Here is a 26,522-nt window from a genome sequence, read left to right as displayed (position 1 = left end):
AAACTTATTAAATTTTTTTTTGGGGGGGGGGGGCGTGGGGACATATCGCTTTTTTAAAACTGTTTAATTTTACTTTTAATGTAATTTTTTTGGTTTTTTTTTAATTACATTTTTTTTTTTTTTTACAAGGTCGCATGTGTTCCCTGCTAAACTTATATATAGATCACAGATAACAGTGACCTAATGGTAACAGTCTATTGGATCACTGTTATCAGTGATCTGTATACAGAGTCATGCAGGGAGGATGCATATAGCACCTTCCCTGCAGCCTCTCGCTGTATACAGGGGCTGCTCTGGCTACAAGATTGGGCTGTCACATAGACAGCCCAATCTCATTCATAGCTCTGTGTGCACGGTCGCACACGGCCATGGGGGGGGATGGGCGGAGCTACTCACTGCTTCAGCCCGCGGCCGATGTAGAACGTCATGTGACCTGTGCTCCGGTCACATGACTTTCCATCGGAGCCGCAAGATAGCTGGGCAGGAGAGGAGGGACGGCACTATATTGTGGGTGTTGCCGAGTGAGCTGCGATCCTGGGCAGCAAGCGCCGGCAGCCAAGCACCCAGCCGGCAGATAACCACTAAGCGTATTTATACGCTTGGCGGTTTTTTGGAAGGGTAAATCGGCCTCTACAAGCGTCATAGACGCTTGTAGAGGCGTTATCGCGATCTCTGGATCCATGAGATGCCTATTACACACAATGACACAGCCCTCCTACATGTCTGCTCTTCCACAACACGCTACATCTGCTTTTCCTTCTTGATGTGCCTCCCTAGATAAAGAACTTATCTGTCTGCAGCTTGTAGTTCTCCTCACGCTGCTACCAGCAGGAAGTCAGTGTCTGTGTATGTGTGAGCTCCGTCTTGTACTGCAAGGAATGGGACTAGAGTACAGGGAGCAGAGAGAGAGAAAAACTCGGCTCCATCGCCCCCCTGACCCCCAAGTCAGAAGTAATAGGGTGGTGTCAATGGGCAACTGAAATTGTATTCACCAGTACTGATAGACAGGTTGGAATTATATATGGGAAATGCTATTTTTGTTGTTAATAACAGTGAATTGGAGAATGTGTTATTTTGTTATCCTGAGTATATTTAAGAAACTTCACTTCGTGGGAATACACCTTTAATGCTAAATTACTTTAAGAAAGAACACAAGACATCATGGGATCTGTGGGCAAGCTAACTGGCCTCAGCCTGAGGGCATAGACTGACAGACATTAGTCTCTCCCCACTTCACCTCTAGTGTCAAACGCTTTCAGAACAGAAAATGCCATAACTTTAGAAAGAAAAGGGCAAGCAGCACAAAGTAGGAATCATTCCTTTTGTTTTTAAAGGGGGAATCACATATAATAATTTGGTAAAATCATTATGACTTTACAGTTACTCTTTAAGAAGTCAAAGAGGTGTTTTTTTTTTTTTTTAATCTTTTCTTTTCCAAAAAAAAAAAAATCAAAACTAGAACAGCATGCCACGTGGGTAGTAGCAGAGTCATAAAAGATGTTATCAGCAGTGTTAGATAAGCTGTTATTACTGTAGAGAACCCCTCTAATAATGTCATGGCAGTAAAATGTATTTTGATATTCTTACAGAAACGCAAAGCATCAAATACTTATAATCAAGGGGAATTGGATGCCTTGGAGTATCATAAAAAGGTAAGTGACGTAATGGCAAATATAGTGGTAAAAACATCCTGCCTATAGAAATAAACCTTATAAACCTCTACTAGTCCCTTATCAATAAAATTAACCATTTGTGTCTGAGTGTCTGTGGTGCCTGAGGCTGCTTTCACACACGGCATTTACATCACGTTAGTACAGCAGCTGGAGAGGAGGTTTGCCAACTTACAAAACACAATGTTAACACAATGCATTTACAATGTGTTAACATTCCGTTAACATTGTGTTTACAAAATTCAAATGTTGTTAATATTCTGTTTGTAAATGGAAATGTTAACAGCATCCTTTGCCAAAATGTGTTATAAATATGCACAATGTCTATGTGAGTCTCTTCTGGGGCTCACTTCAAGCGGTTAAATCTTCTGAACTGTGGTACCTAGAAACACAATTCTGTTATCCTATTAAAGAGAATCTCCTGTTTAATATTATATACTCGAGTATAAGCCGAGTTTTTGAGCACAAAAAATGTGCTGAAACACCTAAACTCGGCTTATACTGGAGTAAAAAAAAAAATCAAAACTTTCCGGCGCCCCCGCAGGTCTCCTGTGTGATCTGTCGGTCAGCGGGAGGTCCGTGTGACGTCACAGGCTCTGACGTCAGCTGCAGCCGCTGCAATATTATTGTGTGTGCTGACAGCCGGATCGACCAACGCATCACACAAGACCTGTGGGGGAGCCGGAAAGGCGAGTTTTGAAATTTATCAACTGTATAACGGGGTGGGGGGACGGCAGTATAACGGGATGAAGGCCTCCTACATAACTGGGTAGAGGGTTGGCTGTATACTGGGGCACAGGGGCTGGCTGTATACTGGGGCACAGGGGCTGGCTGTATACTGGGGCACAGGGGCTGGCTGGCTGTATACTGGGGCACAGGGGCTGGCTGGCTATATACTGGGGCAGGGGCTTGCTGGCTATATACTGGGGCAGGGGCTTGCTGGCTATATACTGGGGCAGGTGCTGGCTGGCTATATACTAGGGCAGGTGCTGGCTATATACTGGGGCAGGTGCTGGCTGGCTATATACTGGGGCAGGTGCTGGCTGGCTATATACTGGGGCAGGTGCTGGCTGGCTATATACTGGGGCAGGTGCTGGCTGGCTATATACTGGGGCAGGTGCTGGCTGGCTATATACTGGGGCAGGTGCTGGCTGGCTGTATACTGGGGCAGGGGCTTGCTGGCTATATACTGGGGCAGGGGCTTGCTGGCTGTATACTGGGGCAGGGGCTGGCTGTATACTGGGGCAGGGGCTGGCTATATACTGGGGCAGGGGCTGGCTAGCTAGATACTGGGGCAGGGGCTGGCTGGCTAGCTAGATACTGGGGCAGGGGCTGGCTGGCTAGCTAGATACTGGGGGGCAGGGGCTGGCTGGCTAGCTAGATACTGGGGGGCAGGGGCTGGCTGGCTAGCTAGATACTGGGGGGCAGGGGCAGGCTGGCTAGCTAGATACTGGGGGGGCAGGGGCTGGCTGGCTTGCTAGATGCTGGGGGCAGGGGCTGGCTAGCTAGATACTGGGGGGCAGGGGCTGGGTGGCCAGCTAGATACTGGGGGGCAGGTTATATACTGGGGGGGCTGTGACCAATGCATTTCCCACCCTCGGTTTATATTTGAGTCAATAGGTTTTCCCCGTTTTTTGTGGTAAAATTAGGGGTCTCGGCTTATAGACGAGTATATACGGTATGTTAGGATTGTGTTTCTTGGTGCCACAGAACCGGAAATGTATTTATATACAACTTTCAATTCCTGAGTTGATATCTCTAGTTCTGTGGCACCAAGAAACAAAATCCTGATATGGTATTAAAGGGGAGGTTCTCTCTAATGAGATAACAGAATTGTGTTTCTAGGTACGACAGTTTAGAAGATATAACCAATTGAAGGTGGTGACTGTCTTGATGTCTATAAATTTGCTATCTGTACATGGAATGTTCAAATAGAATGTTCATGTAGAATGTTTTGAAGGGGTTAATACCTTCCACATGGTAATCTGTGTATAACCCGTATAGTATCATAGTATATAAGGCTGGAAAAAGACGCAAGTCCATAAAGTCCAACCTTTAAGAATTAAATAAATGTTTTATCCCCATAACCCGTGATATTTTTCCTCTCCAGAAAGGCATCCAGGCCTCTCTTGAACATGTACATAGAGTCCGCCATAACAACCTCCTGCGGCAGAGAGTTCCATAGTCTCACTGCTCGTACAGTAAAGAACCTTTGTCTATGGTGATGGTAAAATCGCCTCTCCTCTAAGCGTAGAGGATGCCCCCTTGTCCTGGTCACAGGCCTACGTATAAAAAGATCTTTGGTGAGATCCTTGTACTGTCCGTTCAGGTATTTGTACATTGTAATGAGGTCTCCCCTCAGTCGTAATTTTTCTAAACGGAATAATCCCAAATTTTGTAATCAGTCATTGTATTCTAGTCCCCCCATTCCCCTAATAGTCTTGGTTGCTCTTCTCTGCACCCGTTCCAGTTCTACCATGTCCTTTTTTTTTTTTTTTTTTTTAATACACTGGTGCCCAAAACTGTACACACTATTCCATGTGTGGTCTGACCAGAGATTTGGGCAAAACTATGTCTTTATCATGAGAATCTATTCCTCTATTGATACATCCCATAATTTTGTTTGCTTTAGCAGCAGCCGCCTGATCAGCTCCAGTTGTACCAAGTAATTGACTGTTTAGAACATAATTGTACTTTTTATATCCATGGCCCAAGTACATAACTTTACATTTATCTACATTAAACCTCATCAACCATTTCTCCGCCCATTCCTCCAACTTCCACAAATCCCTTGCAATGTAACTTGACTTTAACTCCTTCACGCTTTGTGCCGTCCACCAAAATGGGATTCGACTCCGCGACTCTGACTCCACAGTCCTGGTTCCCTGGTAACGCTAGCAGTACCAAGATAAATACAGGCATTCTTATTCATCTAAACTAAAAGGGGGATCAGAAGTGCACAAGCTGTGCTGACTGGCCACGTGCAGCTCATCAAGCCATGGATTGCGGTCTGCAAGCTGCTGACAGTCAGGGTGCGGTCACACGTCGCGTTTAACGCATGCATTTAAAAATGCATTGCAATAGCTGAAGAGTGATTTGCCTAATTAAACAGCTGTTAACAAGTGTGTTTACAAAATGCAAACGTTGACGCTTGCGCTAACACGTGTGTTAACATTGCTTTAACAAACGCATGTGTTAACGATGCGTTAACAGTTGCGTTTTGTAAACACATGTGTTAATAGCTGTTTAATTAGGCAAATCACTTTTCAGCTTTTGCAATGCGTTTTTAAACGCATGCGTTAAATGTGACGTGTGACCGCACCCTCAGTGAGTACAATGACCACTTCCATAACTGAAGTAACATAACTGATGGAACTATTCATTGGTGCAGGAGGCCAGGTAGTGGTGAGTGCAGCTGAAGTTCTCACTGTTCCCGGGTCCTCACCTGATGCTCAGCTCCTGCCCGGGTCCTCTGCTGCCGCAGGAAAGGACCCAGGAATTGGTTAAAAAAGTTACTATGTTACTAGTTGTTTTTAGATCATGACTAAGGTTTCACCAGCCAAAACACGTCAATCCTTCATGTACGATGTGTATATATGCATGACATGCTAAGCCTTTTTTTAAAGGGAACCTGCTGCACGATTGCGCAATATATGCGCTGCTGGCTATTATTACAGGTCCCCGTCTGACAGGGGCGTGGAGGGGGTGCGTCGGCCGCCCCCACTCATGAATACAGCCGACTGCCAGGTGTCCTGTACAAGGATCCGACCTCTTATTTGGTAAGAGGTCGGATCGATTAAAACAAAGTTTGCACACAAAAATTTTAATAGAAATTTTATAAATATAAAAGGGCTGAGGAGAGGATTAGGGGGAAGATATTTGGTGGGGGTATTTTTTGGGGGTGACAGGTCCTCTTTAAAGTTGAGCATAATGACATTATTGCCCTTGGACCAATAAATGTTGCTCACACCTTGCCTTAATCCTTAGATCAGGAATGGGACAGAAAGTTGGAGTTAATTTTATCACGACTCAAACTCCACCAAAATTGTCTCCGACTCCACAGCCCTGGGTACATGTGTTGATTAAAGGGAATGAAAATTCAGTAAATAAATAATAATTTTCCTAAATCGAAGTCTTCTGACTGAAGTCAGAGCTCTGGCTACTCTGCATATTGTACTTTAGCTTCTTTAGCTACTTTTACTTCTCACGGTAGATTCCTCATGGTAGGTTTCCTTTAAAGGAAACCTACCACATGAAATGGTAGGTGTAAGATGCAAATACCGAGCACCATGTCAGGGTGAGCTGGTGCTGGAGCTTATTTTCATTAGTGTCGTAAACCGCTTAGTGCGCCGAAGCTGCTTCAGCTATCCAGAACACTAGTGACTGTCTCTCTACTGTCTCTAACATCATGTCCTCTCTCTTCTTGAAACTTCATCTTTCTAAGACTGAACTTCTTGTCTTTCCACCATCTACTAACCAAACCACCCCTGACCTCTCCATCTCGGTCTGTGGGATCACTATAGCACCGAGGCAGCAGGCCTGCTGTCTTGGGGTTGTGCTGGACTCTGACCTCTCTTTTTCACCATATATTCAATCTATTGCTCGCTCTTGCCGGATGCATCTCAGAAACATCTCCAGAATCCGGCCGTTTCTGACATTTGAAACTTCTAAAATGCTAATTGTTGCACTTATTCACTCTCTACTAGACTACTGTAACTCCCTACTAATTGGTCTTCCACTCTCTAAACTCTCTCCTCTACAATCTATTCTTAATGCAGCAGCCAGGCTCGTCTTTCAGGCCAAACGCTACACGGATGCCTCCAGTTTGTGCCAATCACTGCACTGGCTACCTGTCTCCTTCCGTATTCACTTTAAAATAATAACCCTCATCCACAAAGCTCTGAATAATGCTGCACCTCCCTATCTCTCCTCTCTCATCTCAGTCTATCGCCCTTCCCGTGCTCTTCGATCTGCCAGTGACATTAGATTAATCTCTACCTTAATTCGAACCTCTCATGCATGTCTCCAGGACTTCTCCCGAGTTGCACCAAGTCTCTGGAATGCCCTTCCCCAGACTCTGAGACTAATACCCACCCTCCAAAGCTTCAAACGTGCTCTTAAAACCCATCTCTTTAGGCAAGCCTATCACACTCGCTAACCGCGTGAAATGTCAACTCTCCCTTTACTAATCCATCCTATGTCCTATCTCCCATCTGTTATCTGGCAAACAGCTGATATATACCAAGCTCCAGGCTTCTTTGCAATCTTTTTCACCTAGGACCCTGTAAATAAGATGGCGGCTGATGGCTGGTTCAAGCAGCAACATCGTTGTTTAGTAAATTATTTATTAAATTATTTTATATTGTTCCCTTATAAAGAATGGCTGGACCATTATACAACCTCTTGTGTCACCCCCTCATCCTCATAGTCTGTAAGCTCTTGTGTCACCCCCTCATCCTTATAGTCTGTAAGCTCTTGTGAGCAGGGCCATCCCTCCTATTGTTCTATATGACTATTTGTTCTTTGTAATGTAATATAGTTGTATATGTCCCCTATGATTTGTAAAGCGCTACGTAATTTGATGGCGCTATATAAATAAAGATTATTATTATTATTAACCCCTTAACGCTCTGCGCCGTAGCTCTACGGCGCAGAGGTATAAGGGATGTATGAAGAGGGCTCACGGGCTGAGTCCTCTTCATACAGAGGTGGGGGTTTTTGCATTTTGCACAAAACCCCCACCGCTAATAACCGCGGTCGGTGCTTGCACCGATCGCGGCTATTAACCCTCTAAACGCCGCCCGCAAAGTCGCGGGCGGCGTTTAAAAGACGGCGGCGCGTGGGCGCCGCCATCTTTTTTTCGATCGCCACGCCCCCGAACGTCATCGGGGGGCGGCGATCGGTTACCATGGTAGCCTCGGGTCTTCTCTTGACACGAGGCTACATGGTTTATGCAGGTTCGTTACAATGAGCCAGTGGCTCATTGTAATGTAAGACCTGCAAAAACGCCATATATTGCAATACTGTAGTATTGCATTATATGGTAGGAGCGATCTGATCATCTAGGGTTATTGTACCCTAGATGGTCTAAAAAATAGTGAAAAAAAAAAGAAAAAAAAAAGTTTAAAAAATAAAAAAAATTAATAAAATATTAAAAGTTCAAATCACCCCCCTTTCCCTAGAACGGATATAAAACATAACAAACAGTAAAAATCACAGACATATTAGGTATCGCCGCGTCCCAAAATGCCCGATCTATCAAAATATAAAAACGGTTACGGCCGGCGGTGACCTCCGAGGCGGGAAATGGCGCCCAAATGTCCGAAATGCGACTTTTACACCTTTTTACATAACATAAAAAATGAAATAAAAAATGATCAAAATGTCGCACAGACCTCAAAATGGTAGCAATGAAAACGTCGCCTCATTTCGCAAAAAATGACCCCTCACACATTTCCGTGCGCCAAAGTATGAAAAAGTTATTAGCGTCAGAAGATGGCAAAAAAATTTTTTTCTTTTTTGTACACATTTGTTTAATTTTTGAAAATGTATTAAAACACAATAAAACCTATATAAATTTGGTATCACCGCGATCGCACCGAACCAAAGAATAAAGTAGGCGTGTTATTTGGAGCGAAGAGTGAAAGTCGTAAAAACTGAGCCCACAAGAACGTGACGCACGTGCAGTTTTTTTTCAATTTTTCCACATTTGGAATTTTTTTTCAGCTTCGCAGTACACGGCATGTTAAAATAAATAACATTACGGGAAACTAAAATTTGTTACGCACAAAATAAGCCCTCACACAGGTCTGTACACGTAAAAATGAAAAAGTTATGGATTTTTGAAGTTGGAGAGCGAGAAATGAGCCGGAAAACCCTCCGTCCTTAAGGGGTTAAAGGTTAAAAAGTGTTTAAACTGTGATACAGCGGTTTAGGACACTAACGATAATAAGCTCCGGCACCAGCTCACCCTGACATGGTGCTCGGTATTTGCATCTTACACCTACCATTTTAATGTGGTAGGTTTCCTTTAATAACCCTTACTGTTTGTAGGATGTGGGATGTCTCATGGAACTTTTTTATGTTTATACATGCAACCTTTTGCACAGTACAGTTCGGTATCTACCCGCTATGCATGTAGTTTGTAAACGTTGTAGTTGAGAACACAGTGGGGGGGGGGATTTGTCACACCCTTCGCCTTAGCCTCCAGATATTTCAATTGATCAAAAGTTACTGCTTTATGTCTCTGTTTTTTTTGCTTCTTTGCCTTTTCTTTTGTGTCTCTTAAATTGCAGTGAAAACGTTTTGTATTAAAAATTGAAGCACATGATTTCCATTATTAAAATCCGCTTTTTAAGACGAGATCAGGGTCCATGTTTGGACTTGTTTATAGGCTTTGCAGTTTCTATGAAAGTACAGAGCGGCCGTTCTTTTCTTCTCATGGCAAACACCACAGCGGGATATTTATAGTTTATATTCTCCAAGATTTGTTTTCCAATAATGGCTCCACTTTGTACTGATCTTTAGTAAACCTTCAAAGCTTTCTCCTCTTAAAAGCACAGCCGGCATAAAGCATAACTTTAAGCCTTGTAGTGTATCTGAATCCTACATTATTTCATCATCTTGATGGTTTTGAATGGCGTTTGAATGAAAATGCAGATTTCTTTCCCAGTTGTAGCGCTCTACAGGAGGACGTGCTAAATGGGTGTTAATGGTGATAATTCTTTAATATCCAACGTGCATGAAAGAAATCTCACTTGTATGTGCAGTATAGATTATGCTCCTTGAAGGGCTCTGCTTGGGAGGCTGCAGCCTTGAATTTGATTATGAAACCCTTCTGATGTAGTAAAACTCTGCAAACAAGGTCTTTATGAATTATAGATGGTGCTGAATTTTTCATTGACTGAATTACGGAATGTTTTCTAGAAGGGATCTCTTCACAGTATGCATAATTTACTAGTAATAATGGTTGTTGCTTTTACTTGGTGAGTGCAGTAACTGGTGGGAACATAGAACACATAGATGACTTACAGGACCCCACCGAGCAGAAGATGCTGAGCCCAGTGCTAAATATTTGCTAAACCCCCTAAACTTTAATGTGTCATTTCTACACTGCTCAAAACATAAAGGGAACACTTAAACACAATGTAACTCCAAGTCGATTACTCTTCTGTGACCACCTCCTGTCCAGTTATGAATCAACCCCGATTGTGAATAAATATTTGTTGTGCAAATAGGACAGACAGGCAGAAATGACAACCTCTGTAAATGAGTGAGTAGTTCTATAGGTGGTGAACACAGACTAGCTTTCTGTTCTTTATCCTTTTTGGCTGTTGTTTTAGTCACTTTTGCATTTTATCATTGCTCTCGCCTCTAGAGGTAGCATGTGGTGTCTACATCCCTAATAATTCGCTCTGGTAGTGCAGCTCATCCAGAATGGCACATCAGTGCAAGCTGTGTCTTTCAGCACAGTGTCCAGAGCAGATACCAGGAGACATGGAGGGGACTTTAGGGGGCAAATACCCAGTAGCACTGCCAGAACCCTGAAAAATGACCCCCATCAGGCCCCTAATATCCATGTGTCTGCACCAACTGTCAGAAACTGACTCCATGAGAGTGGCATGAGGGCAATTGGCATTTGGCAGAGAACACCCAGATTGGCAGATTTGACATTGACACACTGAGTAGGTTCACACTGAGCATATGACAGACTTGGCAGAAGCGCAATGGAGAATGTCCTGCTGCCTGCAACATGCTCCAGGATAACCGGTGTGGAAGTGGATCAGTAATTGTGTGGGGAAGGATTTCTGGGGAGGCCAGCACAGCCCTCCATGTTCTAGCCAGAGGTAGCCTGACGGCCGCTAGGTACTGGGGTAAGGTCCTCAGATTCATTGTGAGATCATATGCAGGTGCAGTAGACCCTGAATTCCTTCTGCTGCATGACAGTGGTAGACCTCATGCGGCTGTAGTGTCAGCCCGTACCTCAGACCCAAATGGCTTGTTCTATCCACCAATGTCACGTTGCACCACAGACTGTCCAGGAGTTGGTGATGCTTTAATCCAGGTCTGTTTCCAGGTCCCCTCCCCTAATGCATCAATTTCAAATTTAAAAAAACCTCCTATGTCCCCCTTCAGGACGTCATACATGTCTGCCCTACTCCTCACTGGCCACTTCCATGGGACTAGGGACACAGAACTGCATACAGAAAGATAAACTTTCATCTAACGTATCTTCTTTTTTGGGGGAGGAAAAGGATAGTTTTACTATAAAAACTCTTTGGCAATATGTACATTATTCTCCATAGGGACATGGGGGAGCCAGAAAAAAAGCTCCTGATGACGGGTCCCCTTTAACAATTTCACAACTGCTCACACTTCCTAAAATGAAAAACGGATACTGTAGTAGCGGACCGCCTGTATTTACTTTACTGTTAGCTTTGCCTTAGTTTTTACAAAAAAAAGAATGCTTTAAAATTATGCAAATGACCCTGAGGCTCCAGGCTCCATTGGTGTTAATGGAAACTGAAGCCCGCAGACTCATGTGCATAGTTCTTAAAACCCTTTTTTCTTTAAAACAAGGGCACAATAATCTAAAAAGAGACCTGATCCTGCCAGAGGGGGCACGCACATGTGTGTCAGTGTGCTTGGTTTACAGTCCCTGATCCTGGTGGTAGATGTCCTTTAAGCTGTACCCCTTTTCATGCCAAGTGAAGGGTAAGAATAACAGCAAATTATTGAGATTTTTTTCTATAGTGACCTCCAAAAATATATAGAATACAAGCTTCTAGGGGTACAAAGGAGGAATAGAACAATAAAATTGTATTATTCTATTCCTCCTTTGTATCCCTACAAACTTGTATTCAAGTGAAGGGTAATTTCTAAAGCCTGTTTCCCAAGAATTGCTCTGTGTATTTGTGGGATTTCCTGGACCAAACCTTAAAGGGGTATTCCAGGAATAAGCATAATTCATATACAAATGGAAACTCAAAATATAAGCTAATGTGTAATTAGTTGTTATTTAAAATTTTGCTCCCCTCAGCAGAAAATGGTGCTGACATAGACTGTAATGAAGAATTAAAATGCTACTGGCCCTTTAATCAGTCCGTTAATTTCCTCCGCGCGGTCCGTTGTGGAGCAGATACAGGACAGAAGATGGCCGCTGGTCACATGTCCACATCACATGTCCTGCACCTGCCTGGACAGATCATGTGGACCACTACGTTTGGCTGTAGTCGGTTGGTTGCAGTGCATCTAGTGTGGCCGGTGTTGTGGTGATGTGCAAGGATGGCAGTTACACATCATTACTATGGTAACAGAGCAGCACAGTCTGTTACATCATCACTGGGGGCAGAAGATAAGAGGTAAGAGGAGTTACTGAGAACTAAAGGATCTTGGAACTTGTAGTTTCCAGTGGCGGCCATCTTAGTGATAACTTCGCCTACTTTAGAGAGGCCATAAATTTTGTAAATCATAAGTACTTTCACCAGTTACACTTATTACAAAATCTGCAACCTTACTGAGATAACTCCTTTTGTTCTGGTTGCTGGCGCCCCTGGTGGTAGCTGTGTCCCGTCCTGAGTTACAGCTGATCTGGCCGAGTCTGCGCACAAGGAGTCAGTCAGCTGCTCTGCACTACAGATCACTCCAGGGGCTCACAGCTCCTCTCCACACTGAGAGATCAGCTGACACACTGCAGCCAATAGGAGATGAGAGAGGAGGAGGGGCAGAGATTGTGCTGTGATGGCCACTGCTTACCAGCTCCACAGGAGCTTCCAGCAACAGATACAAGGTAACTGCATCACCTGTCATCTATCTATCTATCTATCTATCTATCTATCACAGAAAGAGATGCAATTAACGGCCCCAAAGTAACATACAAAAATACAAAAGTTTATTAGTCATCTAAAAAGGTCCATATTAATGCACCTTATTTTGTACAATCAATGGATACAAGTAGAACAAAATGATGTATTCTCACAGCATCATGGTCGGTCGGGCGGACAGTAAAGTGTAAATATGTCGGAGGTCTAGAAAAATGCAGGGACTATTTGAGCACAGCAGGTGGAAGGAGACTGTGAAAACTGAGCTCTCTGTAGCGCTGAGGCGAGGCCAATGAGTTGTGGAATAACTGCCGCTGTCAGTGCTGTGCATGTGCCTGGATAGGCCCCTCCCACATCTGCTTCTCTGTGGAGCAGAATAGAGGCTGAACAAGCATCATAATAACAAATAGAAAGGTATCTTTACTTCCAGGTAACCAACCCACCACATTGCTGTAGAGATTATAGTGGCTGTGTATGATATTGTAGCTCAGCCACATTTACTCGGATCGTAATGCAATCAATCCATGTAACTTATGGACATGTTTCAGGCCTGCGAGGCAGAAGCCGGACTCCCGACTTAACCGATTCAGGTAGCTGATCATCAAAGGGCACTGATCGTTAGAGCCATGCTGATCTAATATTAATAACCTATCCTTAGGACCCCTTTTAGTACCACTGACTAGTCGTGGACTTTATTTCATAACCTGGTCATTCTCTGACACTTTTAGTGCAAGAAGTAAGTGTTCCTATATTATCTTTTCTTATTATGTACTGAGATGTAAAGTCTGTTTTCCTTTTTTTTTTTCCTCCAGATAAGTAATCTTATTTTAGAGGGATCACGGCTGCTGATTGAAGAAGGCTTTAAGAAAGGGCTGCTTCGCTCACCCTCTGGGACAGAAGAAGAACAATGTAAAATTGTGTCAGACCTGTGCAGCAACAAAAGGAACTTGGCAGATCTCTGTGATATGACCAAGGAGCTTCCTTGTGTTTCTTCTGAATATACTGTGAATGTGATTGGCACAAGAAGCTCATTTTCTCAAGATCAAGACTTTTTATCACGAATAACAGAAAACCGATCTGATTGTCCGCAAATCATTCACCTAATGGGTGAAAAATATCTCCTACCACCGAGAAGTAGCTTTCTGCTGTCAGATATGTCTTACTTGGAGCCCCTTCTGCATTGTAAGTACTTTTCTTACTCTTGCGGTGTCGACCATTGTGTTATTTAATGAGGTTGTCCGTGAAATATTTTTTTTACTGTTTGGTGTGTTTAAAAAAAAAAAAAGATAATCCCTCTCTTCTGGCTTCTGTGGTGAGCATGCAGTGTTAGGCTGGTGCGCATTGTCAACGCAACAAGCCCCTGTATACCAAAAGAGGAGTGTGGGTGTCAAGCTGGATTGGAGAAAAAGGAAATTATATTAAAAACAAATGTTCCTAGACAATCCCTTTTCTCTATTGTTAATAGTCTAGTTACTTTTTCTTGAAGGTGAATGAGCCTTATGATGAGAAATACAAACACGTCACCTAAAGTTCTACAGCCCAGTACTAAACACTGAACTTTGTTGCAGATGAGTGGTGGATTAGCACTTTTGGAGCATTGAAACATTGTTAAATACATTTTTTTATTGCATGGGAGACTTGATGCAGATTTTAATGAAAAATCAATATCAAGTCTTTGAATTGTAAAAGGACCCTTAAAGGTCACTGCACACAAGCTTAAAATTCATCAAGGTGGCTCCTTCATGCACGATGAGTTAAATAACCACGCTGCTTTAACTGTGTGTTGTCCTGGCTCTTAGGCTACTTTCACACTAACCTTTTGGGGGGCGTATACGCTATATGGCCAACATATATACGGCGTATATATGTCCCCCATAAACTTCAATGGCCTCACGTCGCCATACAGGAGCAGTTCGCTGCAACACATGTGCAGCACCGTTCTGTAGCCTGTAGAAAGATAGGACATGTCCTTTCTTTCAATGGAATAGGGCGCCGGACCCTATGTTACTCTATGGAGTATACTACAGGGCGATGGCTGGATGTATACTACAGGGCGATGGCTGGATGTATACTACAGGGCGATGGCTGGCTGTATATTACAATACAGGGGGATGGCGGACTGTATATTACATTACAGGGGGATGGCTGGCTGTATACTACAGTACAGAGGGATGGCTGGCTGTATATCACAGTACAGGGGGAGGCTGGCTGTACATCACGGTACAGGGGGAGGCTGGCTGTACATCACGGTACAGGGGGTGGCTGGCTGTACATCACGGTACAGGGGGTGGCTGGCTTTATAGTACAGTACTGGGGGATGGCTGGCTGTATAGTACAGTACAGGGGGATGGCTGGCTGTATGGTACAGTGCAGGGGGATGGCTGGCTGTATGGTACAGTGCAGGGGGATGGCTGGCTGTATGGTACAGTGCAGCGGGATGGATGGCTGTATGGTACAGTGCAGCGGGATGGCTGGCTGTATGGTACAGTGCAGCGGGATGGCTGGCTGTATGGTACAGTGCAGCGGGATGGCTGGCTGTATGGTACAGTGCAGCGGGATGGCTGGCTGTATGGTACAGTGCAGCGGGATGGCTGGCTGTATGGTACAGTGCAGCGGGATGGCTGGCTGTATGGTACAGTGCAGGGGGATGGCTGGCTGTATGGTACAGTGCAGCGGGATGGCTGGCTGTATGGTACAGTGCAGCGGGATGGCTGGCTGCATGGTACAGTACAGGGGGATGGCTGGCTGCATGGTACAGTGCAGGGGGATGGCTGGCTGCATGGTACAGTGCAGGGGGATGGCTGGCTGCATGGTACAGTGCAGGGGGATGGCTGGCTGCATGTTACGGTGCAGGGGGATGGCTGGCTGCGTGTTACGGTGCAGGGGGATGGCTGGCTGCGTGTTACGGTGCAGGGGGATGGCTGGCTGCGTGTTACGGTGCAGGGGGATGGCTGGCTGCGTGTTACGGTGCAGGGGGATGGCTGGCTGCGTGTTACGATGCAGGGGGATGGCTGGCTGTGTGTTACAGTGCAGGGGGTGGCTGGCTGCGTGTTACAGTGCAGGGGGGTGGCTGGCTGCGTGTTACAGTGCAGATGGATGGCTGGCTGCGTGGTACAGTACAGGGGGATGGGTGGCTGTATGGTACAGTACAGGGGGATGGCTATATACTGGGTGGCTCTGACCAATACTTATGTTTCCCATACTCCATTATACTTGGGTCAGGTTTTACTCTAGCGTATACGGTATATACAGTAAATCCGTTATCTAAATAATGTTGGATACAAAAAGGTTGATTTTGAATAGTATATTGATATATTAGTGCATTTTAAATATAAGAATTGTTAATTAGCATTTTATCTTTTTTTTTTTTTTTCATGCAATGGACTTCTCTCTCCCAACGTAGGGAGCCTGTTAATGTAAAAAAAACGGTTATTCTGATGAACCCTGCAACGGAAAATAGCGTCCAAATGCCACTTTTCTGTCATTTTTGCAACTCTCATTCTCTCATTCTGTGTTGCCTTACACAGCTCTGTACACCAAAGTATGAATAAGTTATTAACGTCCGAATATGGCAAAATTAAGTTTTGTCTTTTTTAAAAAAAGGCGCTCATTTTTAATTCTTATATAAATTTGGTATCCCTATAATAATACCGATCTAAGAAATAAAGGGAAGGTGTCAAAAAGAGCTCAAGAGGAAGACTGAAAAGCAAAAAACTTATGTATTTTTAAAGGGGATCAAAAATAGAAACACCAAAATGAAAAATGGCATTGGCAGGAAAGGATTTATAGAGTAACTGTAAAGGTTTTTTATTTTTCACAAATCAATAGCTCTTGATGTAAAACAACTTTGCCTTTTATCTTTATTACCTAAATGCAGTAGTTTCTTTGCTATAGCCCTCACATTACCTCATTACTGCAATGGCTGCCTCCTCTCCATGTGCTGATAAGCCTTATGAATCTGTAGTTTGTGTACACTTTGTTTCTGTTTCCTGAGTGGAGGGGAGGAGCTACTGCTCCCTGCTCACAAGGGAAGAGGTCATGTTTCAGTGAACTTAGCCGAGCTTGATGTGTATGCAGATGTCTCCTGCACAGAATAGTGAGTTACAAGATCTCCTTGTTCCCTATCAGTTCCTCTACCCCTGTCTGTGATTCTATAGAAGTTGCTCTGTCTGTCTCTGCTCTCCTCACTGCTCCCCTCCCCCACCTTGTCATCAGCAGTATCAGCTCTGTGCATGTAAGCTATTAACCCTTACTGCTCACACAGCACAGGCTATAGACTTCATGTACCTAGTATTTATACCACTTATTACATCTTCCCTGCTGCTCCATGTGATGGAAGCTGCCAGACTGTCACCATATATATCCTGTATGTGCACTGTACAGTGGATTACTTGTGGGACTAAATGGATTTAATGCTACATTAGTTTGAGAGAGAACACAAGGAATCTTGGGATCTGTGGACAAGCTAACTGGCCTCAGCTTGAGGGCATAGACCGACATTAGTCTCCACCCACTTCACTTCTGGTGAGAAAGATTTTTGTCAAACACTTTCAGAACAGGAAATGCCATATCTTTGGAAAGAAAAGGCGAGCAACACAAAGAAGGCTTTGTTTTCAAAGGGGGAATCTTACATTTATAATTTGGTAAAATCGCTATAGTTTTACAGTTAAACTTTAAAGAAACAAATGGCACTTGGAGCTGCTGGTAATATACTGAATATATCCGTCAAGAGCATTTTTATAGTACAACCTCTTATTATATGAAAAGAGGATGTGGCTTGCCATAAAGCAGGTAGATAAGTGATGACACTGCACCAAACATGAACCGGCATTTTGCTGCTTTTTACTGGTCCAAGTGAGGCCAAAATATTTGAGGTGACTCGACAGTGCGATGCTGGTTGATGAATCTTATTGCTTTATCAGACACTGTGATGAATCTGGTGTATCTTAAGCTTGTCTAGTGTAACTTAACTGAAGCTGTGCAAATGCTACATGCTATACTAGGGTGTAATCATGTATGAACCCTGCTGGGCTATTGATAGCCGCGTGTCCTAGGTCAGAGTATCTAGGGTTAGTGGAGGTTCTACTCCTAAAGAACACTTAATTCTTATACATTGTCTTATACACACGGGCCCCAGACTGGAGAGGTGAGAGCGCCTCCCCTCTTCATAGGGAGCTTGGCCATACATAAGGCAAAAGAGCGTGCTCGAGACACTTGTTTTCTCACCGTGCACAACGCACTCCTATGGTGGCCGTATGCTAGCTGCTCTTTGTACGGCTAGCACATGCGTGCCATATACGGTTGTGTGAAAGGTCCCTGAACTATTGGGACCTTCTCCACCAAATATTGCAGGTAGCGAAATGCAGTCATAGGCAACATTCACTTGAAGTTCACAATGGATTCCACAATGGTCATCAGTGAGATTGCAGCATTGTGCTTGGCACTACTTCATATGATTTTTGACAGAACTTGCAGTTATTGAGTCACTTTATGGCGAAGTTTGCTCTTGTTCCTTAAAGGGGTTTTCCACTTTACCTCTTGTATTTTGTAAATTCTGTCCTGTGAAGGGGGGGGGGGGGGGGGCGGCTGTGTAACTTTCCCTCTCCGTGTTAGTAGCAGAAGGACCAGGAAAATTAGATTTATTCAGGATTGTAGCTGGATTTGGAGCACCATACAAATTTCCGTTTTACAGGCAGTCCCCGGGTTACGTACAAGATAGGGTCTGGAGGTTTGTTCTTAAGTTGAATTTGTATGTAAGTCGAAACTGTATATTTTGTAATTGTAGATCCAGACAAAAAAATTTTTGGCCCCAGTGACATTTGGAGTTTAAACATTTTTTGCTGTAATGGGACCAAGGATTATCAATAAAGCTTCATTACAGACACCTTACAGCTGATTATTGCAATCTGGGACTAAAGTAAAGCATTCAGAAAGCTTCATCAGAGGTCAGAGGGGTCTGTCTGTAACTATGGGTTGTCTGTAAGTCGGGTGTCCTTAAGTAGGGGACCGCCTGTATTTAACTTTACAGATTCCCTTTACGAGGAGGATTCCAATACTATTTACCCATATACTGGTTTAGGACAAAATTATGTGAATTAAACTCAAAAGACACTTATGAAAATTCCTTTTTAGGTTTGAAAATATTCTGTGGTATCAATTTTAGCAAAACGAGCATTCTCAGAAGTGCATACAACACTTCCCATTAAGGCTATATTCATACTGCCGTTGCCCGCACGGTACTGTATTCCAGAGGGAGTCAAGACATGTCCTATCTTTCTACGGGCTACGGAACGGTGCCCGTACGGCGCTGTGAGGCCATTGTGATGTAGGGGGGATGTATATACACCGTATATATGTCCCCCATACGTTCTTATGAATATAGCCTAACCTGGTTGTGCCAGGCCCAGATTCATTATAAATGTGTGAACCTTTCCTAAAATTACTGATGATAAATAGAGGGACTATTCCCAAGTTGTCATGTCATTGTACAAACAATGTAGATGGTGGGTAGATTGGCCAAGGTTTAGGAAAGCTATATCTAACATATGTTTTTCCAGTTATTGTATGTAGAGCTCCTTGTGGAAAATATTGTAGGTTTCCTCTTTTGTTGGATGCTGTTTGTATTTGTTTGTAAAACCTACCGTGCTTTACATCATAATCCCATTACACACTGCTACTGTATAATACTAAAATACAATATAAATGGGGCCACTAACTATACAGTAACACAAAACAGAAAAGCATTTTGTCCAAAGAGAGCTTCATGGGGTTGGCCAGTTTCAGCACGTAAATGTTAGCTATACAATTTTATAATATACTTTCTCTATTTATTTTGTTGTCTAGAGCTCTGCTTGCTGTTTTTATTGCTTACTGCCAGCAGATACAGAACTGTCCATGGTTTTGTGATGGACACATGGATGAAAGCCTCATTACAGGATCCAGGTCTGATAACTAGGACTATAATAATACATGCTCATGCTACATACTGATTGTTCTCCTATAGAAGTAGACTGTAAATGTCAGCAAAGCAAAGATAAGGTGTTACTGGGTCTCTGCTTGTCAGAATAGTCCTGGTTTAGGGGACACCTGATCCAGTTAAACCCCAGGTTTCATTAAAGTAAAAAATAGAGAGGGTGAAAAATACAAAACTTCTTTGTCTTCCTGCAAGGGGTTTATCCAGGTAAACTATTCATCCACATAAATAGATGATCGATGCAGGTCCCGTCACTGGAACCTGCACCTCTCTCAAGAATGGAGGTCTGCCGACTCTTACCCCGCATCTGAGCTCATCAGAGATTTTGCCCCCCCCCCCCCCATGTGCGACCACTGCCCCTATAGTCTAGCACGTGTGTGGCCCACTTTTCATTCAGCCTGCCTGCAGGAAGGTGGTCAGCGGGCCTCTGTTCTTGAAATGGGTCCCAGCTGTAGGACCCGCATCTATAAAGTATTTATGACCGATTCTTTAAAGATTATTTTTTTCTCCTATTTATTATATATATGTATACGTTTTATTTCTGTTCAGGAAAAAGACTTATTGACATTTTAAATCCCCTTACTTCACTGATCCCAGCAGCATTATTTACCACAGTGTTGGGGTCAGCTCTGCATTTCTTCATGTCCCACTTCTGTGCATTGCAATGAGGCTCGGCCCCACTCACTTGAATGGGTATAGAACTATATTCATGGCTTTTCTTGCAGTCAGCGGAATATGGGCCATACATTGTGTGTTTATCAAATCTTTATACAGTACTGACCGGTTCATTGTCCTCTATGACACTAGGAGACACTGTCGGGATTGAGGTCCCACACTGAGAACATAGCAGTAGGGCAATCCCAGGAGCAGTAGTGACTTACAGTCCCATTGAGGGCCATCATACTGTGAGTCCTGCTCTTTGCAGCATTCAGCCTGTGAAACGTTCCGGCATGAAGTCAGCCAGAAGACTCCTTTTAACACCGTGTTATTGCTTTTTCTCACCATAATGGTTTGTGTGGGAATCGCTTAGTTCATGCTTCTGTTTTGCTCCTTATAAAGGCAATTTGTCAAACTGTTTTTGTTTTCTTGCTTTAATCAAACACTTATGGGAGAATATTTTCGAGCGTTAGAAGTAGATTTTCATTTTGTTGTCTGCAGAAAGACATTTGTATTGTCACATATGACAAGAAGAGTCTGAACACATTGAGATGTGTTACTAATCTCCCAGGATTATGCTTCTAGTGAGAACGGTAAATCACCAGCGTCACTCCCCGAAAGGAGAGCAATGAACTGGGGAAAAACATTCATTCTCAGCCATTTTCCGTGCACCTCAATGACAATCTGCCATATATTTTCTAAAGCTTGTTTACACAGTGAGAGCATGTAATATTGTCTCTACTGTATATAAAAATATCTGCCACTGGAGACTATTATGTAGATGCAATGGCTTCTCCAGGGCGTTACATAGTCACCTAGACCTACCTGGTAGTTATTCTGTGGATAAGCACAGGAGACTAATGTTATTAATTTGCTCTATAAACTTGTGTTTGTGGTACCAAATCAAAAACTTTAAATATGTATCTTCACCCATTTTCTACATCTTGAACCTTCTTGTGTAGACAATACCAGCATAGACCTTTCATACCTCTCCTCTGCTAAAAATACTCTTTAAAAGTGGTAAAGATTATTTTAACTCCCCTGAAAAAATGTAGTGCCACCTTTGTATGGGGCTTTATAAATTTCCCCGAATGAGAACTGCAGGAGTATGATGCTCTTCATTTATTCTGTGTTGTAATTAAAGTGCTTTCTGATAACCCCTACTTAATTGCTAATGTCACTATATTATCGTTAATTAAAATTGGTTATTAGAATTGCTAACAGTGAACAAGAAATATAGGCCAAAAGTAGTGCTATGCCCCTCTTACTTCACCTAAAAGCTTATTCAAACATTGATGCAGATTATCAAGTGTCTCTAGGTAAGAACGTGCAAAGAGTGGATAGTTTCGTACTACGCTGGATTTATCAAAATGTGTGATGCTGACTGATCTGGTGTAATTTATTATACTTTCCCCTAGTGTTCCCCATGACAGCCCCACTTGTAGGATGACCCTTGACCCTGTAGGAAAAGGAAGCGGTGAGGTTAAAAAGCCCCCCTCCCCCCGCATCCACATACCAGTGGCTTCCTGTCTACTGCCCACCAGGAGGTGGAGAGTTCTCTCCCTTCTCCTCCAAGTGGGACAGTATGGTGGAGTTTCTAAAGGGAGCGGGTCTCGTTCCTTAACCCGGAGACTCTGGGCCGTGATCGGTGCCAGGCGTTCTCTTCCTGGTCCCTCGGAGTCTCCAGCCGGCTCTGTCTGCGGCTCTGGGAAGCTAAATCCAGCGGAGCCGCCATCTTGCTGCTACTGACAACGCTCGGGAGCCTAGTCGCACTGGAACTGACGTCGATGGCTCTTGAAAACTGGCGCTCGGCGCCAAATTTGAAAATAGCGTACGCTTCCAGGATTGTGATTGCCATCAGTTGTTGCAGATCCGATATCCACTTCTGAACTGGTGGGGTGTTAGGTACCACAAAAATGGTGTTTATCCCTTGGTAATGTAAATAGATACTAAGGTTATTGTTCTTGTCAGCAGGTGCTGTTATCTATGGCAAGGTCTGGATAAGGTCAGAGTTGTCTTCCTGTAGTGCACATCTACTATAGATTTATTCTAAATGTTTGTTACTCTGTCTAGATTGGAAGCATGGAGTCCCTTAACATGGATATGTTTCTACCAGATCCCCCGCCTATAACTCCTGTGAGTGGTTTCGGGGGTATCTAGGGTGGTCAGGGGGATTATCCTCCTTTTTTCACCATAATTCCACATGTATGTCCATTCTCAATCTCTTTGGAAGGATCCTAAAGAAAATAAGGCCAAAGAGAATGTGAAGAAAACATCTTCCCAAAGATGTAATATTAGTTACAATAAGCTACCCGCAGTATATAGACAACCTGTATGCAAATACTGTATTGATGGATTAATGCGTGAAGAAAAATCTTAATTTATGGACGAGATGAGAAGCTTCATTAAGACCGAAATTCAGACTTCAGTAACTTCATCTGTTTCTAGATCTAAAGGATGCATACTACCATGTGCCAATTTACCCACGTCCCAAAAATATCTCTGGTTTGCGGTTCCCTCTCCAGAAGGAGTGATAATCTGTTTCCAGTACAGGGCCTTACCATTTGGAGACTCCTCAGCTCCAAGGACTTTTTCAAAAATAATAATAGAAGTGGTGGCCCATTTGAGATTGAAGAAAGTGAAAATCATCCCGTATCTGGACGACTTGATAATTATTGGAACGACGGAAGAAGAGTTGATAATGCACAGAAACATGACCATCTCAACTCTACAGCAACTAGGATGGATTATCAACTGGGAAAAATCCAAACTTAGGCTACATGCACACTGCCATTGCCCGCTGCACCGTAGCACGGCGGGCACACGGCATCGCGCGGGGAGAGGAGGAACATATGGGCCACGGCGCCGTAATACGGAAAAAGATAGGACATGTCCTAGCTTTCCCCGGGCTATGGAGCGGTACGGTGCGGCACGTGTGCTGCACCGTACCGCTCCCGTACAATGCCGTGAGCCCATAGAAGTGTATGGGGGACGTATATCGGCCGTATATATGTCCCCCATACTTGTGTGAATGCAGCCTTACTCCCAGCAGGGAGACAATATTTCTGGGGACTCTACTAAATTCAAGTCACCAGATGTCTTTTCTACCTGCAGAAAAAAGAAATATCATGATACAAAAAATTATATCCTTCCTGAGACGTCACCATTGTACAGTAAGGGAAGCAATGAAGGTACTAGGTAATCTGACTGCTTGTATAAGTTTGGTTCAATGGAGCCAGAGTCGCACAAGAACCTTTCAGAGCTGGATGTTGTCATCATGGGACAAGAATCCTCTACATTTGGATCGAAAGATCCATCTACCTCCTTCCATCAAGTGAGCTCAAGTATGGTGGACAGAAGAAGAGCATCTAAAGAAAGGGATTCGGTGGTTCCCTTGGCCTGTGAAGATCATACAGATGGATGCAAGTCTGTCGGGATGGGGAAGGAAAGTGGATTCGGGGCCTGTGGCCCTTAAAAATCTGAAAACGTTTCTCAAATTATTGGGAATTGAAAGCAGTTCTGGAAGTCTTGAAAGGGAGCTCCAAATATGTAAAAAAAATTGCATGTAAAAATCTATTCGGACAATGTGACTACGGTAGCCTATCACCATCACCAGGGAGGCACTCGCAGTCAGGATCTACTAAACCTGTCAAAAAGGATCTTCTCCTGGACAGAGAGCAACATACTGTCTTTAAAAGCAATACATGTGAAAGAAGAACAGAATGTAGTGGCAGAGTTTTTGAGTCAACACGAATTATAGACTAGCACGAATGGTCTCTGAACCACGAAGTGTATGGTCAGATCACGCGCAGGTGGTGAAATCCAACGTTGGATCTATTCGCCACCAAAGAAAATGCCAAAATGGACCGTTTCTTCTCACTACACAGAGCAGACTCAGTTTTCCAAAGGGACACATTCAGTCACAAGTGGGATGCTCCATTAATGTATGCTTTTCCACCCAATTCTGGTAATTCCGAAGATTATACATAAGATCTTATCAGACAAAGCAAGGGTGATCGTCATTGTTCCATTTTGGCCAAAAAGAATTGGTTTTCGGCTCTAAAAGATCTATTGGCAGCAGAAACAATACTACTTCCACCCTGGAAGGGCATTCTTCATCGGGGGCCGATATATCATCCAGACCCCCTAGGCTCTAAACCTTTCGGCCTGGATCCTGAATTAGACTTTTTAGATCAAGAGGTTTGTCAGACAATGTGACTGCTACACTTAAGGCAAGTAGTAAACCAGCAACCTTTGCAATATATTCACAAATATGGAAAAGATTTGTATCCTTTTGTGGATCAGAGACCCCTAATCAATTGTCTCCAAATATTTCACAGATCCTTGATTTCCTACAGGCTGGGTTCGGAAAAAGCCTCAAAACTACTCTCAAGGCACAAATCTTAGCATTCGGAGCATTCTTTGATATGCCTCTTGCAGAGCACAGATGGATAAAGAGGTTTTAAAAGCTACTTCTAGGTTAAGGCTTAATTTCAAACAAAAAATTCCAACCTGGGATCTCTCCCTAGTCTTAAATTATCTAGCAGGTCCCCTCTTCGAACCTCTCGAATCAGCCCACATCAAAGATCTTATTTTTTAAAATCAAACACCTTTTATTGAACATTAACCCCCCCTTTTACAATCCCAACAAATATGGCAGGAAAAGAAGTATATAACAATCCGCTATAGGCGGTAACATTATACAGTACAATCGTTGTCTTCTATATACATAGACTCATTACAAAATAGTAACATTGGAAGCATTATTTTTAACATTTTTCACATTTTAAACTATCATTTCCATACTACTTCTTACCCTACCTCCCCCCCCTTACCTTGCGAGCCAGCTCCCTTAATACAATTAGTACCCATTCTCACACTTCTAAAAAAGAAAGATATGGCATTGTTTTACCAGTGATAATTGATATTCTAGACTTGCCCTTAGTCTTATAAGAGAAGCCGAAGGCAAACCAGGAGTATCAAGTCATTTACCCCATATTTTTTCAAATTTCGAGACACCATTCCTCTTCACATATGTGCTATATTCTAAACTTATAATCGCATTCAGTCGATCTATGAACTCTTTCTTTTTTGTCCGGAGGCCGAGGCCTTATCCAATGAGCAGCTATGACCTTTCTGGCTTAGTATAAAGAACGTTGTATTGCAATATTATTAGGTTCTGTTAAATTATCAACTTTTAATACATCTAGTAGACACGCTAAGGGGCTCTCCTCGATGGCTATAAAAAATACCTTGCGCAACAATTCTAATAGAGATTTCCAGAAGGAATCCAGCTCTGTACATTGCCACATCATGTGGAGTATGCCCGCTTCTTCAGCACCACACCTCGGGCATTCTGAATTAGATTTAACCCCTATACGAAACAGTAATTGAGGAGATCTATATGCTCTATGCAAAAGTAAAAGCTGAGAGATCCTTCGGGCTTCGCTTGGAGAAAGGATTGGAATTAGTTCTAAAGCTTCAGTCCACATTTCCTCCTCGATAGGTCCTACTCTTTTCCTATTGTGCTTTACACTTTAGTGGTGTGTTTTTTAAGGAATTATTAAGCAGTACTGTATATGAATAAGAAATCAGGCCTTTTGTGGAGCTTGCTTTCAAGAGTCTATTTAGTGCCCCGTTAGAACCCACCTCTATCTGTTCCACCCTAATCTGCACCTCAAAAGCATCTCTAAGCTGTAGATACTGGTAGAACCACGCATGCAGCAGTTGAAATTCGGCTTGAATTATTCTCACCGTTAATTCCTTTTCCATTAGTCCACATAATGGCCCATGTATATTCCCACCCTATGTTGATTTGTTTTTGGTTGATATCAATTTTATGTATTACCTGTAATGTATGTGAACTTAACATACAATAAATGGGTTGTATCCACTGCCAGGTGTTGTTATTGGAAGCAACTGGTACGTGGATGCAGAGGGGGGGGCTATTTTACCTCTCTGGTTCCTGCAATGGGCGCCCGGATCACCCACATTACAGACGCCCAGGGTCAGTGCTCGGCATCTCGCCTCATGGCAGATGCGGCCCTGATCTGACCATATGAGGAAGTCCATGGAGGTTGTTGTGATTTCATGGGATCAGATACATGCTTGGGGTAGACCTTTGCTGACACCACCCTGGTCACATGACATGCTGAGAAAAGGCATGGAACATAGGGAGGAGTAGATGGGAGGGGCCGGGTATTAACTAAAAGAAGGTTGTCATTTAGTTAATAGGTTCCTATAGATCCCTATCACTTGCTCTATATGTGAAAATGTAGTGACCGGTTCCCTTTAAGCCCCATAGGTTGGACAAAGTGACTAATTTGCTAATTAAATACTCCACTCTAGTCGTCCACATGAATATCCAGATTCAGAAGTAGAAATAAGAAACCACCTTCTCCT

At 43.3% G+C, this 26,522-nt stretch overlaps 1 protein-coding gene across 9 annotated transcripts in view; it reads left to right on the top strand.

Moving 5' to 3' along the window:
• Window positions 1-26,522, top strand: part of METTL4 (methyltransferase 4, N6-adenosine) — a 168,293-nt gene that overhangs the window by 5,353 nt on the left and 136,418 nt on the right. For all 9 annotated transcript variants that reach the window (XR_011855727.1, XR_011855726.1, XR_011855728.1 and 6 more), the window contains exons 2-3: window positions 1,590-1,652; window positions 13,303-13,672. Coding sequence is in view for 6 of the 9 variants with exons in the window: in XM_072152125.1 (XP_072008226.1) it covers window positions 1,590-1,652; window positions 13,303-13,672 (433 nt within the window). In the remaining 3 variants the exon portion in view is untranslated. The remainder of the gene's footprint in view (window positions 1-1,589; window positions 1,653-13,302; window positions 13,673-26,522) is intronic.

The sequence above is a fragment of the Engystomops pustulosus genome, chromosome 5 (genome assembly GCF_040894005.1).
Source record: "Engystomops pustulosus chromosome 5, aEngPut4.maternal, whole genome shotgun sequence".
Taxonomy (NCBI): domain Eukaryota; kingdom Metazoa; phylum Chordata; class Amphibia; order Anura; family Leptodactylidae; genus Engystomops; species Engystomops pustulosus.
This window is presented reverse-complemented; position numbering and strand designations above follow the sequence as displayed.